Source organism: Ambystoma mexicanum, chromosome 14, assembly GCF_040938575.1.
Source record: "Ambystoma mexicanum isolate Mex_15411 chromosome 14, UKY_AmexF1_1, whole genome shotgun sequence".
NCBI lineage: Eukaryota > Metazoa > Chordata > Amphibia > Caudata > Ambystomatidae > Ambystoma > Ambystoma mexicanum.
Genome location: NC_090940.1, coordinates 106,726,168 through 106,742,882, shown reverse-complemented (window position 1 = coordinate 106,742,882; position 16,715 = coordinate 106,726,168). Strand labels below are relative to the sequence as shown.

Here is a 16,715-nt window from a genome sequence, read left to right as displayed (position 1 = left end):
CGGATGCCATTGGCTCGAATAGTTTGTGTGCCAATGCACCCAACACTATATTGAGGTCCCACACGAGTTGTGGTTCCTTTATACCTCGGCCACCCCCTCTCCCTCTCTCATCTCTGACTGCCTAACTGCCATTCAAGATTGGTGTGCGGCCAATGATCTTTGTCTGAATGCCAGCAAGACTGAGATCCTCCTCATCGGCACACCATCTCCATCCTTTTCCCTCACTCTCTGGCCGGCCTCCCTTGGCCCTCCTCCTACCCCTACCTGCGAGGCTAAGAACCTTGGTGTCATCTTTGACTCCACTTTCCTTCTCGGCCCATATCTCTGAGGTCTCTAAAAAGTCAAACTTCCTACTCCACCTCCTCAGAGGTATTCTTCCTTTCCTCTCCTTCCCTCAGAAGCTCACTGTCGCCCAAGCTCTGGTTCTCTCTCCGTTGGACTTTTGTGACAGCCTCTTTCGAAGTTTACCTGCCTCTACTCTCTGCCCTCTACAACTTATCCAGAACAGGACTGCGAGACTTGTCCTTGGCCTCAAGCCCTGGGATTGTATCTCTCCAGCTTTGAAATCTCTCCATTGGCTCCCAGTGGATGCAAGGATTAAATTCAAAACCCTCTGCATTGTCCACAAGGCTTTCTGGGGCCTGGGTCCAAAATACCTTCAGCTTTCCCTCCGCAAATACCTCCCCTCTCGAGCTCTTCGCTCCTCTACCTCCAACTCCCTCAGGGTCAGTCGTTTTTCAAAGAAACAAGCTGTGGGTAGATCTCCATCTTCGGCTGGGGCCTCCCTCTGGAACAGCCTCCCTGCCACTCTAAAACTTGAGGAGAACCATCTCCGGTTCCGGAAGCACCTCAAAACCTTACTCTTTGCTTCTGCCTTCGCTCACCTTCTTCCCTGCTGATCTACTCTCTTGGCACTGTGCACCTGGCCACCCTCTGTCCCCTGCCACCTTCCTGCACTGCCTCCTGACCACCCCTTGCACTGGGGACTGTATCTGTACCCATACAGCCCCCCCCACATTTTTCTTCGTTTTCTGCACTTATTCAGACTCGCCAGTCTGCTGCCTTAAACACAGCACTTGCCACTTGCTGGCTGCACTACCACAGTTTGCCTCAATTTTCTATTTATCTGCGCTCCTCGGCTCTGCACTTTCCACTCTCCCCCTTCCATGCACTTTTTCCCTTTTCCCATGCACTTGTACGTTCTCAATGTCACTGGGCCTAGTAAGATCGTTTTTATGTTGTGCTGTGCTCTCCCTTGTTCCCCTCCCTTGCCTAGTCGCGCTCTGAAACACTTGTGTACGAGCGCGATACAAATAAAATATATCATATCATAGGCAGGCAGAGCCTGTGGAGGCCCACCAAATGTCGCTTGGCCACTGGGTTGGAGGAGAAGACGCCCTCCTCCTTTTTCCTATAAGCCCCTATGGCTGCCAAATAGGTGCGGCATGTGTCCACCTGTACACCAGAGTGGGCAAGGTGTGCCGAGAAGGAGAGAATATGGTCCAAAGTGCACTTAAGGCGGTCGATCTCCTTAGAGAGTCGACCCAAAGACAGAACCTAGACCATTTACTCTTATATTGGCTCCTAGTAGCCTTGCTTCTAGTGCCCTGAATGATTTCTAGGTTAGCCTGAGAGAGGCTTAAGTGTTTCAGCGTGACCTGCTCAGGAACCACGCTGCAAGGGCTAGCTTGTGCGGGGTGGGATGGACTACTCTGCCCCCTTGCTGTGCCAGGAGATGAGCTCGGCCCAGCGGTAGGTGAATGGGTGTTGTCCCAGGAGGCAACGAGATCTACTTGGGGGTGCCCCCATCTGAGTAAGATCTCCTTCAGTACCAGGTCGTTCCATTGCCACTTGTAATTGTCGGCTCCCAGTCCGCTGAGCCTGTCTGCCTCCAGGTTGGATTCCCCCGGGAGGTGGACGGCCGTGAGTTAGATGTTGTTCTCCAGTGCCCATTCCCACATGCTGACCGCTAGGTTGCACAGTGGAAGGTACCTGGTACCCCCCTGCTTGTTGACATAGTACATGCTTGCCCCAAATGAGAGGAAGAAAGGCCTTGAGAGCCAGCCAGATGGCCTTCAGTTCCAGCCAATTGATGTGGGACTCCTGCTCCTGCCGAGTCCAGACTCCATGGACAGTGTGGCTGTCCAGAGTGCCTCCCCAGCCTTCTAGGGAGGAGTCGTATAATGGTGACCTGAGGTGCCGGAAGGGCTTGCACTGCCGCAGGTTGGAGTCCGCGGACCATCATGTGAGGTCGGAGTGGAGAAAAGGAGGAATGCTGACCAGCTCTGCTTGGGAGCCCCTCTCCTGATTCCATGAGGATGCGATGTGCAGCTGTAATCTCCTCATCTTGAGTCTTGTGTGGGGTGTGGCCAATTGGACCGCTGTCATTATACCCAACAAGTGTTGGTACCACCAGGCCGAGGTCACTACCCTTGTGAGGAAGTGAGTAGTGGCTCTCTTGATGGCCGTGATCTTGTCCTCCGAGGGAAAGACTCTCTCTGAGCTTGTGTCCCAGATGAGGCCCAGGAAGGTCAGTCTCTGAGTAGGTTGCAGCTAAGACTTCTTGAAGTTGATAGTAAACCCCAGGTTGTGGAGTGTGTTCATCAGTGCGGAGGAGGTATGGTGGACCGCCTCCGGAGATGTGGCCCTGACGAGCCAGTCATCCAGGTATGGGTAGACATGGTGGCCCTGGTCCCTGAGGAGAGCTGCCACTGCATTCATTAACCTGGTAAATACCATGGGGGCCGAGTTGAGGCCAAAGCGTAGCACCATGTATTGGAAATGGCAGCCCATGATCCTGAACTGCAGTAAAGAGTGATGCGGCTGCCAAATCAGGACGTGTAGATAGGGGTCCTTCAGATCAAGTGAGCACATCCAGGCTCCCCTGACCAGTGTCTCCACAATGAGTGTTGGCGTAACTATCTTGAATTTTTGCAGAGCAAGGGAGAGGTTGAGGGTGGAAAGGTCCAACACAACTCACAGGCCAGCCTGGTTCTTCTTCTGTATGGCGGAAATCCTGGTTAAAATGAATGTGCTCCCGCGGCTACTATTCCTCTTCCAGATGATCCCCCAAATGCCCCCCCGCCCCGCCACTCCCTCTCCCCGAGGGGATCCTTAAGGAGGGGGTGAATGTGTCTAAGATTCATCTGGCAGAAGGGGAGGCCAAGGATAGGGCGGCAGACTCGGTTTTCCCAAAAGGCATGGGGGGTTGAGGGGTTTGGGTTCCCGGATTTTGCCTTGTACTTCAAGGGCGCACAAGCTGCGAGTTAGGTTTGAGCAAATGTCTGAGGAGTTCAGGAATAACTGGACTTACCTGGAGGATTGCGTTGCACGATTCTTGGGAACTTATGGAAGATGTGGCACACTTCAAGGGAAAACAGGCAGCTGTCTACCTGGCCCTACCCATTGAGTACGGTATGGGGTCACCCATTCAGGCTAGGCACTCAGAACCTATGTTGAGTGCAGAAGTGGTTGGACTTAGGGCTGGAGAGGGTTGGACACCTGCTGGAGGAGGACATGTTTAAGGACGAGGAAGTGAGAGAACTGTTGGGGGAAGGAGAACCTGGGGGTTTTCTAATATATTAGGTTGAAAGGGTTACTTCTTGACCCAAAGTGGGCAGGAAATCGGTCGAGGGTCCTCACCACTTTTGAGAGTGTGTTGGCGAGGGCGACTTCTAGGGAGGGTACGATCTCTAAACTATAGCAGACCCTGCTGGTCCCATGAAGTTTAGGACACAATTCAAAGACGTCTGGTAACAGTTGGTGGGTAGGTCTCTCCCGTAAAAGCTGTGGGAGAAAATGTATAGGGTGTATATAGATGTTCCCTTGGGCCTCACCTATCTGCACGAGAGGCTGCAGTGAATGGGGACGTAGAGCCACTTGTGGCGGGAATGCCTGCATATTAACATTTTTTGGGCTGAGCTGCTCAGTTGGATTAAGGACACAACGGGGAGCCGGACTCTGATGGACCCTCTTAGGGTACTATTGGGGATACCACCAGTGGAGTTTGCCACCTATAGGTTTCCTAGAATGTGGGAGGCTCCGCTCTGGGCGAGGAGGCTAGCAGTGGCACAGAAATGGAGGGGGTTGAATTTACCGGATAAGGGGGACTGGCTTAAGAAATTGTGGGACGTCCACTTGATATAAAAACGTACATACATGGCCCATGATAACATGTCCCGGGCTTATGGAGGAGTAGGGGAAATGTACACAAAAATGCAGCTTGGAAGACAGAGCGGGACCAGTCGGGGCGGGGCAGTGCGGGGAACGGCACAACCCGAGGCAGAGGGGTGTTCTAAGTCTTGTAGGTGGGGCGACAGCTCTGGGTCAGGGGCTCCGGGCTTCATGTTTGGGGAATTTGACAGTGTAGTGGCCCTCCACGTACGATACCCCTACCAGGGAGACAGGCTGTCTGGAAAGTCGGGGGAGTTGGGCAGAGATTGTCGGCCTGGGAGGAGATTCATCCCTAGTGTTATCTACTTTGGTTAGGTCTTTTTGTGTTGTGTCTTGTTATGTCAGTTGTAGGTCTTATTTTTCTTTTTTGTTGCTATTATCTTTTTTTTCCTTCTCTATTTGAATGTTGCGGGGCTGCTGGGTGCAGTGATTTCATTACAATTGTGCTTGAGGGGATTGAGGGAGGGTTGGGGATACTGAAGGGGCAATACGGTGGCCACTTTGGGGTCTCTTTTGTCAAGGTCTATGTTTCAGATATGTAAATAAAAACTTAAGTGGTCTCATATGAACTGTGATGGATCTGAGGAGGTCATCCCTTCTCCACTAGGGGGAGACCTTTCCCATGGGCCCAGGGCGGTACGTTCACAGTACAATAGTCCCCATGGGGGTGGTGCACCAAGAGAGGATGACATGTGGAAGGAATCCCCTTATGGGATTAGGGATGACAATTATCATAGAACGCAGTATCTCTGCCAATCACTTTACCCTAGACCCCCCTTCCTATAACCTTGACAACAACCCCTTCCCTAAGAGGGTCATGAGTTATAGTCACTCTTCCATTTCCTTAAAAAATACTGGGACTATGAAGAGCAGAACTGACCAAAGTGAGATCAAAAGTTGAAATACTGAGATGAGGAAGAATAGGGAGGAGTGGAAAGATATACTTCTGACAACCACTGGGACGAAGATGTGAGGAGGAATGCAGAGTGCCCTGCGGAACCAACAGGAACGGTCTAGACAACTTGGAATAAGTACTGGGATGAAGAGGACGAATGGAGGCATAAAGAGTACTCCCAAGAAGCACAATGAGCAGTCTAATTATTGCTGGCTGCTCATTGGTTAATATAGAGTAGAAAATGAAGAGAGAAGACTAGGGAATCAGTTGTCTAGTCTTCCCTGGAGGAGCTAGCACAGTGCAGGAAGGTGGAAGGAAGCAGACCAGGATGCCAAGAGGGGAGCTGGAAGGCCCAGGGCCAGTCCAGAGTGTAAGAACCGGAGGGCAAGCTGGCAGAGAGAAGCTCCCGGTGTTCTTGAAGCCTGGGAAGCACATGAAGGGAAGGATATGCTGCCCAGGGAAAGATTGAGACTGCTGTGTTCTCGGGTGGACCAGAGCCCACTGCAAGGCTCCCTAGAGGTAGGCGGAGCACTCAGGTCGGCTGGTGGGAATCTAAGAAGGTGCAGTCAGCATCTTCATAGTTACAGTACCTGGCAGGCAAGTGAACCAGGTACGTCCTGCAACAAGAGATGTTTAAGGGGCTGGGACCACCAAACAAAAGCAACAAGAGTCGTCTTCCTCGTGACGTTACTTGGAGAAGAGGGCTCAAAGTACCCGAACAAGAGGGGTCTGGGACCCACTCCCATGAGAAGGGAAACCACAGAGCAATTTACTACGCACCATACTTGACAGGGAAGAGTACCAAGTTGGCCCAAGCAGAAAGAGAGAAGCAGAGGTCTTGGACCTACAAGAGAAGGAACCAGGGCAAGGGAGTCATTGCCCCTGGTTGCTGTTTTACAAGAAACAGAGGATTGTCAAGAGAAGGAACTAGGGCAAGAGAATCATTGACCCTGGTTGTGGCGAAGCTTGTGTTACAGAGAAATATCTAAGAACTTTATGAAACTTTCTTTTACATTTAAGAACTTTGGGTTTGTAACTTTTGTTGTTTGGAGCACTTTGATTAGATCTACAACCTATTCTTCCGAGTTAAGACCTTTTGTTCTTTAAAGTTTAGTCAATTGTGTGAGGGATGGAAATAGGCTTTGGACTTGTGACATTTGTCTATTTACTTTAGACAAAGACATCCTGACATTTCGTTGAAGAAGGGAAACCCCTCTTAGCTAAAGGGAAAGGTAGGAGTTTCCCCAACCCCCACCCTTTTACTTTCAATAAAGGTTTATGCCAATCAACATGAGCCCACTGGGTCTGGGTCCCACTTCTACACCCTTAAAGAACCTTATTACTTTGACTTGACTGAAAGTCCAAAAACTGAGGCCAGGCACAAATATCTATCTTGTTTCCTAATGCAAATGCTTATCCTCTGCTGGCTCAGAGCCTTTGAGATCCAGCAAAAACATGGAAATGAGGAAACAAATACAAGATATCATTTTAAAATTCACTCACATTTAAGGGACAGGGAACTGTACCATGAGATGTCCAAAACAAGGGTGGTCTCTCTGAGATCTTGCATATAATCATCCCTTGGCAACAAAGTCAACAAATCCACATCATACTGCAACCGGGACTATTAAGTCATTGTATATCTTACATCTGTCAATGGCTACAGAGCGCAAATTCAACTTAAGGACACAAATTCAGTATCCAAAAAGAGTTTGCCTGCAGCCGCTCTTAAAATGTCAAGATTTCATAAGCACATTGTGTCCCCTTTATTTTATTACAAAACGGAGGAAAGGCATTAAATCAATGTACAAAAAGACAGCATCAAAATGCCTTTCAAATGTCTGGAAAATGGTAATGCAACAAATACTCACAGTTGCCCATCTTTTCGTGTGTAAAAGCTAACAGACTTTATGGTTGCAACAACCACCACCATGCAGAGAGTGACGGGAACAAACAGCATGATGACATGCTTAGCTCCATATTTCAAGGTCAACTCTTCGTCCTCCTCATCGTCCTGCACCACCACCTGTTGTGAGAATCCATCAGGCTGCCCATTGCTCTGTGACTCAGAGTTGTCATTGCGCCTCCTCTCAATGTTGTCATTCTGGAAAACATTATCAATTCATTCAATATCTGAACAATTTGGCCCTGGTTAATACCAAATCCTCAGAGGATCCAAAAGTTTCCCCCACATTGCAAACAGATCATAATAGGTTGATCCGAAAACCTTAAAATAAGTTATCATGCAGTGTCAGACAGGAATTCCTCTCAGCAACCTTACTATTCAACATCTAGATACATTCATTGATCAGCACCATGAACATTCACTTGTACACATAGGACACTCAGATGTTTATCGATTGTTTTCTTGTGATGCAAAGGCTGAGTAATGTTTGATAGGGTACCTACCCTATCCCTTTGCCTAACACCTGCCGGCAACCCATGCCATTTAGCTGGTTTTCTCTCTGTATAAACCTATCAGCTTTCCCCTACCCTCACCAAGAATCTGTATTGGCCACTAGCTAAGCAACAGTCCATGGTTGAGTGGACTTTTTCAATATTGCCATCCTCTAAAAATGTTCCCCATCTGAGGGGGCCATGATTTGAAGTGGACACTATACATCTCTTTTTAGGTTTCGGTTTGTTTCTTTTCCTCCTTTGCAAAAGTATGACAAAGCACAATGAAGAGACCACAAGATGAAATGTCAGCGTTATATCAAACCTAGAAATAACAGACATCCATTTGTATCATGACACAAAAACAGACTGGGAAAAAACTCCGTCAGGGTTCATTTTTAAGGTTCCGATTCAGGTGAAGAAGAATAAAAAAGATACACCGATTCCTATTTATCAACAGACCTTGTGCCCTCTATTATTCAGCTGTGTAATAAACACAAAGAGAAACACAGGCTAATGTCACTTTATTTTAGAACATGGTAATTTATGGTAATCACAAAATTCCCTGACATAAGGTCATAGTTCCCAAATATGATACCACTGCAGTTCACTATGGATTTTTCACGGGCAGGAAACATAAAAAAATTTTTTAAAAATCACATGAATTATAGAAAATTAGAAAAGAACAGAGAACATAGAAAAGGATACATTATGGGAAAACATGCTTTATTGTCTTAGAATTACATTTTGGGGTTCTGTTGACAGTCACAAATTTGATCTCAAACGTGATCTCAGAGTTTATATTGTTAACTAGGTAGAACTGACCAAGTCTCCTATTCATAAAAACACACAAGCAGGTGAACACAAAAAGCTCAAAAAGTATAAAAAGAAATAATATGCTACCTGAACTCCCTCTGATGACAGTGACCGGTGCACCTCTTCTCTCAGCCACATTTCTACTACGCATTCACTCCCCCTCCACCCCCATCACAGTTTATTCTCACAAACTTTGCCTGTCAGTGGACTACCCAAAAGCATCAAGGTCTCACACAAAATTCAGTTACGTAATGTTCCATCTCCCCGTTTCACTTTCCCACCAAATCCCACTCCCAAACACGTCCAACTCAGCCCCTAGCCACATCACTTTCAGTGCCCACCCTGCTCTTGCTATGCTCACCAACCTCTGTAGATCAGCTCAGTATCCCAGGCCTACTCTCCCCACACAACTTCCAAATCCTTGATTGTGCCAATATGTAAAACCTCTCCATCCCAGTGCTGCAGTTGCACAACCCTCGTTAGTAAGGTATGTGAACATGAAAGTGATGACAGAAAACAGATACATTTAAAACGTTTTTTAAAGTAGTGCATGAGCTGAAGTCTGTCTTAGATACAGAAACCTTTCTGATGTCGACTATGGTAGAGATGAAAATGCACCAGATTGTTAACCTATATTGTCAATCTGAAGGCAATATCCACATGCATCAGTGCAGCTATCCCAAAGGAAACTATTAAGATATTCTATTATCTGAATGACAAATCGTGTATCCACAAACTGATTATCTGCTGATTTCATTAGACTCAGTACAAAAGTTGTTGACTCCTCCCTGCTTCCCACATCTCTCCATACTGTCACTATGGGGCAGTGGAATTTTACAACACTGCAGGCTTCAACAACATAAACCCCAGTCTCCCACATTATCTATCTTCTTGAAAGAAATATTGTTAGGCAGAAGTAACCTCCTGGCCTCTGGTACGAATGGCCCCCATACGCTCAAGGCCAGATCGTAGCAACAGGGCACCACAAAAAATTGTGATGTCATCATTTTACGCCCTGTTTTTAAAAGTTTGGAGTAAGACTGTTTTAAGAGCAAAAAAATAAAAAGTTATTTCCATTTACATCATCTCACCTAGTAATTCATGTAAATGAACATGATCTTCTTGGAAGAACCTTTGATAAGCCGTAATATTAAAGCTACTTCCTGTGGTACTGCAATGCAATACTACTGATCTGGTAATATCCATGTAGCTGTGTGGGTGGAGCAGGTAGCAGTCACCTAAATGTTGCGTGGGGGATATTTTAATTGCGAGTATTTGTCTGCATTTACAGAGTAAAAGTGGCATGTACACAGGTTATCCATAGGGCTACCGTGAGGAGTCAGAATTGAGAGAAAGACACACAGTTGTAATGTTTTCAACATTGGTCTTTTTTCTTTTTAAAGAAAACGGGGTATGGATAAGGCCTATCTGTCCCTATCCTAAAGAGTGTTTCTGCCTTTGAAACTAAAACTAAAGCAAGCTGACCCTGTGTTCAAAATATATCTGGCCCTCACACTAACCTACACAATCAAAAGGTGCAAGGTAAATGTCCGTTTCCAATACAAGAAAAATTATTACCTGGTATACTTCCCTGCCAGGAATCCTCCCCTTCTGGTCCTTGCAGATCCACTGGTATACTCTCCTGCCAGGTATCTCTCTTCAAAAAGAGTTCACTGCCTGATGTGCATCTTTCACTAGATCTTCCTATAATGTTCACATTCTCTCCAATTATAACACAGTTGCACTTCTTCACTGATTATGTCACGACACTCAGCCCTGACCCCCACTGGCAAGCCCACAAGCCAGGTGGAATCAGGGCTCGGATCTTTAATAAAGGCCAGACTTCCACTTTTCAAGCCCTCTTGGGGCCAGTCCTGGCGCCTTTGGCGCCAGGCTCATCAGTTGGGAGAAGCATCTGCTTAAGGGACTACTTTATTAAGGCTTTCAGCCAACATAGAGGCATCCACATAGCTGGGTTCCTAGAACCAAGCTATGCGGTCTAGTGCTTTGGGTGTGGTGGCCTAGAGACTACTTTACCTGGACTACTTTACAGTGGCTATTTAAACCACACCCGAACAAGAACACACGCTTTGCGTTACTTTGCTTCTAGCAACAGTGTCCAGCTTCTCGAACCCGACGAATTTCGGACCTGCAGAAAAAACAAAGAAACATCGTTAGCAGCAGAATCTTACCTGTAATCTTCATCCATCTCTGCTCACAGCTCCTGGGCATCTCTGTTGGAGGAGTTCACCGCCTGGATCGAAGGACCTGAGAAAAGGAGAAAGACATTAACGGAGGTACTAGAGACATTACAACCATAAAAGCGCTTAAAGACTTACCTGGCTGGTTACTTCTCGACCGGCACTGCTCCGGAAACACCATCTGCGCTGGGTACTCTCCGTGACCTACGAAAAGGGGAAAAACACAGGTCAGCGAGGACAAGGCATCGCTGCGCTACGCAAAGCGCCTCCTTACCGCATCATAGCGCTATAGTGCGCCATCATCTCCAGGTGAGAACCAGCACATCCCGTTCTCCGAGTGGACACTCCACGCACCTAGAGGAGATAAAAAAAAAGAAATTAGAACAGACAAAAGGCATGCAAGAAATACAATGCCATTAATTGCAATAAGACCTACCTGAAAGACATTACAAGGGCCGCAGTCAGTGAAGTAACTGGACCGCCAGCGCCCACAAAAGCCAACGTGCCCCTGCCCAGAGAGCAGGACGAAGAGCCCACCGATTCCGGCAACCAGGTGAGAAGAGAACCTGGAGGGGCTGGAAATATAAGGAGGTGGGGGATTAAACTGCTTACCCTGGTCGCCCAGTCCTTACATAGTCTTCATTTTCCAGGGAGAATTCCCTTGACACAGACCACAGGGGTACCATCAGGAAGGGCATCAGCGACCAGCTGGCTGGGTGACGTCCCCATGGATACCAGTTGAGCATAACAGATTATACCTCATTGACTTCGGGTACTACTTATTCCAACTTCCTCCGTATTGACACCCCATATATGGAGGTTTGTTCAAGTTCTGTCAACTTCTTTCTTGGTATCTCTTGGCAATTCTTGTTAAAAATTCCCCCAAATTGCCTTTTCAAATAAGGAGATTTGTAAAACGTTTGCCCTTCAAACTTCTTTATTAATGTCCATTGACTTGTAGCAATGCTTGTTCCAAGTTTCCCCAAATTGACATTTCACATAAAGGAGCTTTGCACAACTTTTGCGTTTTAACTCTATTTGGTCAGTATTCAAAGTAATTACTCAAGTGTTCATAAGTTTGCCAACATGTCCCGGGACCCTCTTCGTCTCTGGGCGGACTCACTTGTGTAACGTGTTATTGCAACAAAGTTTTATTTGTGGGCAGGCTTCCACTGTCAGACAGACCCTCGTTCGGTTCCTACATCAGCTTTCCAACTATTAGCCGATGGAACCAAGGCAACCCCACAGAACCGCATCTTCTATGGTCTTGCGGTGGCTGTCTGTCTCCCAGCGGTCGCTCCAGCACCCACTGTGTTTTACTGGATTACTGCTCCTCCGGTAAGGTACACCTCTAAGCGGTTACTTTTAAATGCCTGGCTCTTCCAGCACTGCTCGTCTCTGTGGGACTGCTTCTGCCGTTGGGTCGGCTTCCTGCTTCGCCTTCTCTGCAGCTCTCTTTTCAGGTTTAAATGTCCCACGCAGCCGATTGTCAGCCTTACAACGAGACTGCATGCTGACCTTATGTTACTTTCATTCCACATTGCCTCCTTACTCCTCTTCTTCGTGTCAGTACTTGAAGCTTTCTGGGATTTGAAGTCCAAAGAAGAAATTTTAAACAGTTAAGTTATATTGTTTGACACCTTTGTCTAAATAACAAGCATCATAAATAGTAGATGGTAAATGGGTTTTAGGGGTGTTATGTACACATGAAGAGTGAATAGTATTCTGTTTGGAATGGTTGACAAGGGGATACTGGGTTTTACAAATTAAGCATTATGCATAATGACAACATGCCATTAGGAACTCTGGAATTAGAGGGTCCTCTTCAAAAGAAAGGGAAGAATACTACATCTATCCTGTTGGAGTCGCCACTTCTCCCCAAAAGCCATTCCCTACCATGTGATCCACCCTCATAATACCTCCCCCAGGGTCAGGATCAGGTAGGGGCTACCTTCCCCTGGCCACATGGGAAAAGATTTTAGGCTGGGAGGAGTCCATAGGATTCATCACACTACTTAGCATTTAAAAAATAGAGGATTATACATGTTGTAAGGGGTCTGCTTTTTCACAGTCCTGCCAGCCCAAGCACCAGCAAAACTGAAACATTGGTTCATCCTTTCTTATGTCCAATGTTTAAGAGAGGTAGTAGCTGAGAGTCCTCTGTGGGTTCAGATGATGCAACTCCCCCTCACTCTTAGATTAAGGAGACAGGGGGTATAATATATTAAGATGATCTCTGGCAGGTGAAAGACACAACCTTGGGAAGGAAGGATAACCACCTCTCCCTCGGAGTCACTTTCTCCTCAGAATGCGAGGTTGAGAGTCAAAGGGTCTGGAGCTCATTTTGCCTTGCAGTGTGTGATGGCAACCATGAAAATCCCCTTTAGGGTGCACATCCATATAGAGTGGTAGCTAACTGGAGAAAATACCACGAGATTCCTTGGTGGGGAACCCAAGGAAAGTACCTGATGTGGATTACGAACCAGGGGTTTCCCAAGGATTGAAGAAGACCTGGGATAGAGATAAAGTCCCTGGTACCCAGAGAGAAAGAGACCAGACAAAGACTGAGGCACAGCCCGAGAAAGCAAAGGTGGAAGAGACATTTGGCACCTTTTTTCTGGAACTGTACAACGGGGCAAGTAACTCCTTTTCTGATAGAGACATCACAGTGGGGTCAGAAACCAACAACCATTCCTGCATTCGGGAGAGGCTCTCATTTTATTATTTAAGTTATTTTCTGTTTAAAGAGGCATGGACAGAAATCAGGCTAGTACAGGTTTCTGGATTGTAGACTGATTATTTTGTAGGACATCCCGACGAGCACTCTTTTATACTACTTTTCTTTCCTCTAGAGTAGGGCAGAGAAACTTAGGGACAGGTTTTGTGGTTTCAAATAAAGAAATACTAAACCCAAATAAAACCTTGTCTGTTCGAGACAAGTCAGACCTACAAAAGTCTTATCAAAACAAGTTCTTCTCTGTTCTTCCAGAACCATCAAGGACCACGTCGGCACCCTCCTCAAGCCCTGACCGATTTCTGCAATCACTCTTTGGCCACTGGAACCTTCCCCTCGCCACTTAAGCACTCCCTTGTGCACCGCCTCCTTAAGAAGCCCTCTGCCGATCCTTCTACTCCGGCCAACTATGGTCCGATCTGTATTACTCCTTCCCTGGGCAAACTCGTGGAAAAGCTGGCCATCTCCCAGCTTAATCTTGACACAGAATCTGTTAGTTGTCTCCACGACCACCAGTCTGGCTTCAGAGCAGCCAGCAGCACAGAAACTGCTCTCCTGGACATTCGTTCAGACTGCTCTCTAACCTTGATTTTAACCTTCCTCCTGTCCTCATTCTCCTCAATCTTTCTTCTGCTTTTGATACGGTCAACTATGCCATCCTGCTCAACCGCCTCGGTGATAAACTGGGTATCACTGATCAGGTACTGGCCTGGCCTGGCTAACCTCCTTTCTCACTGACCGACCCTCCCAGGTCCAGCTGGGGTCCTTCTGCTCTTCTAACTTTCTATCTACCTGTGGTGTACCCCAGGGCCTAACCTTTCTCCCTGGCTGCTCAATCAATACCTGGCACCTCTCTGCTCCGACTTTCAGATTTATGCAGATGACACCCAGCTCTCTTTCAGGCTCCACTCGGCCACCTCTACTCCTCTCATTCCTGACTGTCTGCAATCCAGGAGTGGTGTGCCGCCAATGATCGGAACACCAGCTCCCTCCTTTCCTCCCTCTCTCTGGCCACCCACTCTGGGCCCTCTTCCTCCTTCTACCGGTGAGGCTAAGAACCTTGGGGTCATCTTCGGCTCCACCCTTTCCTTCTCTCTTCACATCTCTGACATCTCTTAGAAGTCAACTATCAGCTGCACCTCCTCAGAGGTATTCTTCCTTTCCGCACTGTCCCCCAGATGCTCACTATCTCCAGAGCTGTGGTCCTCTGTAAGCTGGAATACTGCAACAGCCTCTTTCTAAATCTTCCTGCCTCTACTCTCTCTTTGGCCCTTAGCTGATGGGGCTGTCTGGGCAGAGGGGCTGCCCTGGGGGTTGGAGATTATCCAGAGGATCACATGATGGAGCAGGTCAGGAGGAATGGAAAACCCCCCTGTTCAACTTCCCAGAGACCCCAACCTTCTAATGGCCCATTGCAAAATAGAAAAAGTTAGAAAAAACGATTTTTTATTCGATAGGAGGCAACTTCAGCTTCTTGAGCAGGGCCAGGTTTTTGCGTTTGAGTCCATTAGACTTCTTAATTCAGGCATCAAAAATATGCCTAGTCTCGCCTCTACTGTCCTGGGTTTTCCCCATGTATTGTAAATCTCAAAACAGTCCATAATAATCTTATATAGGTCCATGTCCCAACCTTCGGAGCACTCAAGGTCATACTCTGTTCCCAATGCTCGCAAGAGTGTTGGTCAGGCGCTCATTAAACCTAACCATTCCGCCATAAGAATCAGCCCACCCCTGGCAGGTGTTATGCAAGCGAGATCTGGTCTCAGGTCATAGTTGTTTAAAACAAGTTCTAGGGGGAATGACAATAGTAAATGTTCCCCTAGACCTCGATCAATAAGAACCAATGGGCCACACTTTGCTCTAAGGCCTAAGGGTATAAGAAAATAATCGATCCTTGAGGTTCTAGGCCCTCTGTTCCAGGTATATACCAGTGATTCATAGGTTGACTCGGATTCCAGATCGGTCATGTCCCATTCTCTGAAGAAGTGATCCCAGCTGATCCCACTATGCATCTCACCCGAGGACCAGATGGAATAGACCCACCATTATTGTAGGTCGATCCCTCACAGTTGGTATTAAAATCCCCTCCCAAAATAACAAGGTTGTCATTTCCCTGTGTGCCAATCCTCAAAAAGTGCAGCCAGGGAATCCTGAATACACTAGGCTTACACCAGTCGGGTTCCAGTACATGTTAACAAGCAGTATGGACAGTTGGATCGGGATGGGGGTTAACTTCATGACCAGAAGCCATTCTGAGTGGAATAGTAGGTCACATTTCACACTTCGATTTCGATCAATGACCACTGCCAACGCCAACTCCCCTCGACCCCTGACCCTCTGCTAGGATGCCCCAATTCACCTTCAACAGCTGAACTCGTAAAAGTGTTGCAGCCTTCTAAGTCAAAGTGGGCGATTGCCATGGTCTCCTGAATCATGTAGATTTTGTGACCTCCCACCCAGGGGGGGGTTCTCCAAAAATTTAAATAGATTCACCCTACCACAAACAATCCATGAGATGAGCGCCACTGTGGTATTGCTAGGATTGACCCAAACCTTGTGTAAAACCTCAAAGGTTTTGAGTGCAGATTCCATCCAAGACCAGCCCTGCCCATTTTGGAGAAGACTCGTAAGTAGTGTGGTATGATCACTCACCCCCTTCGGGCCTTCCATTGAGCCAAAAACACCTTAGCATCATCGACAGACTTAAGGCCAAACAGATAATTTCCCAAAAATTTCAGATTCACCCGCTGTTCTCGCACCATATTTACTACGATCTTAGAGTGGAAATAACTCACCATCCGTTCGTTATTCACTATAGGGAGGGACATTCCATCAATATCATCTGATGTACTGGACCTCACCCGTGGGATCTGTTTAAATATGGCCAGTACTTTGGTCCGGTTGAGTTTTGAAGTATCGTGGTTTTGTTCTGTTGACTCCCACCCCAATATTGTTGAGGGGCACCGTACAGACCCATCCACACAGTGGTTTATTGGCAGGAGATTGCATTGTCCCCAAGCTTTCCTCTCTGCCTGATTTATTGGTAGCCCTAAGGGGTACAGTAGAAATAAAACCTGCCTCCACTCCAGAAGCATTATTGCATGGCCCTTTGGGCCCTATTCCCCCACCATCCAAAGCCACAGTCACCCGAGCATATGATCCGTTTGTGATCTTCCCAAATGATGTGATTTTAGTTTGTTTAGTGTGAGGCTGATCATTAATCTATTGTTGGGCCTCATAGGATCACAAACATTGTCCATTGGTCAAGTTTCATCTGACCCAGTACTAGATTTATTAGGCTGGGGCTCGTGACTTTCTTCGTAGCCTCATCTGCTCTTTCACTAGAGCTGCAGGTCGGCTGATCTACCATACCGTCAGGTATATGTGAGTGGGCATTTGCGTCACGCTCACCTGGTCTCCACAGGGGCGTAGCACATAGCTGCACGAATGATGTCTGCACTGGCGTGGCACTGCTTGAATGATGATGCTTGCTCGCGTC

General features: G+C 47.3%; 1 protein-coding gene across 4 annotated transcripts in view; it reads right to left on the bottom strand.

Annotated features, from left to right (window-relative positions):
- The window catches only part of PSEN1 (presenilin 1), an 855,645-nt gene that overhangs the window by 636,675 nt on the left and 202,255 nt on the right, over nt 1-16,715 (bottom strand). For all 4 annotated transcript variants that reach the window (XM_069638637.1, XM_069638636.1, XM_069638638.1 and 1 more), the window contains exon 3: nt 6,940-7,172. In XM_069638637.1, coding sequence (XP_069494738.1) covers nt 6,940-7,172 — 233 coding nt within the window. The remainder of the gene's footprint in view (nt 1-6,939; nt 7,173-16,715) is intronic.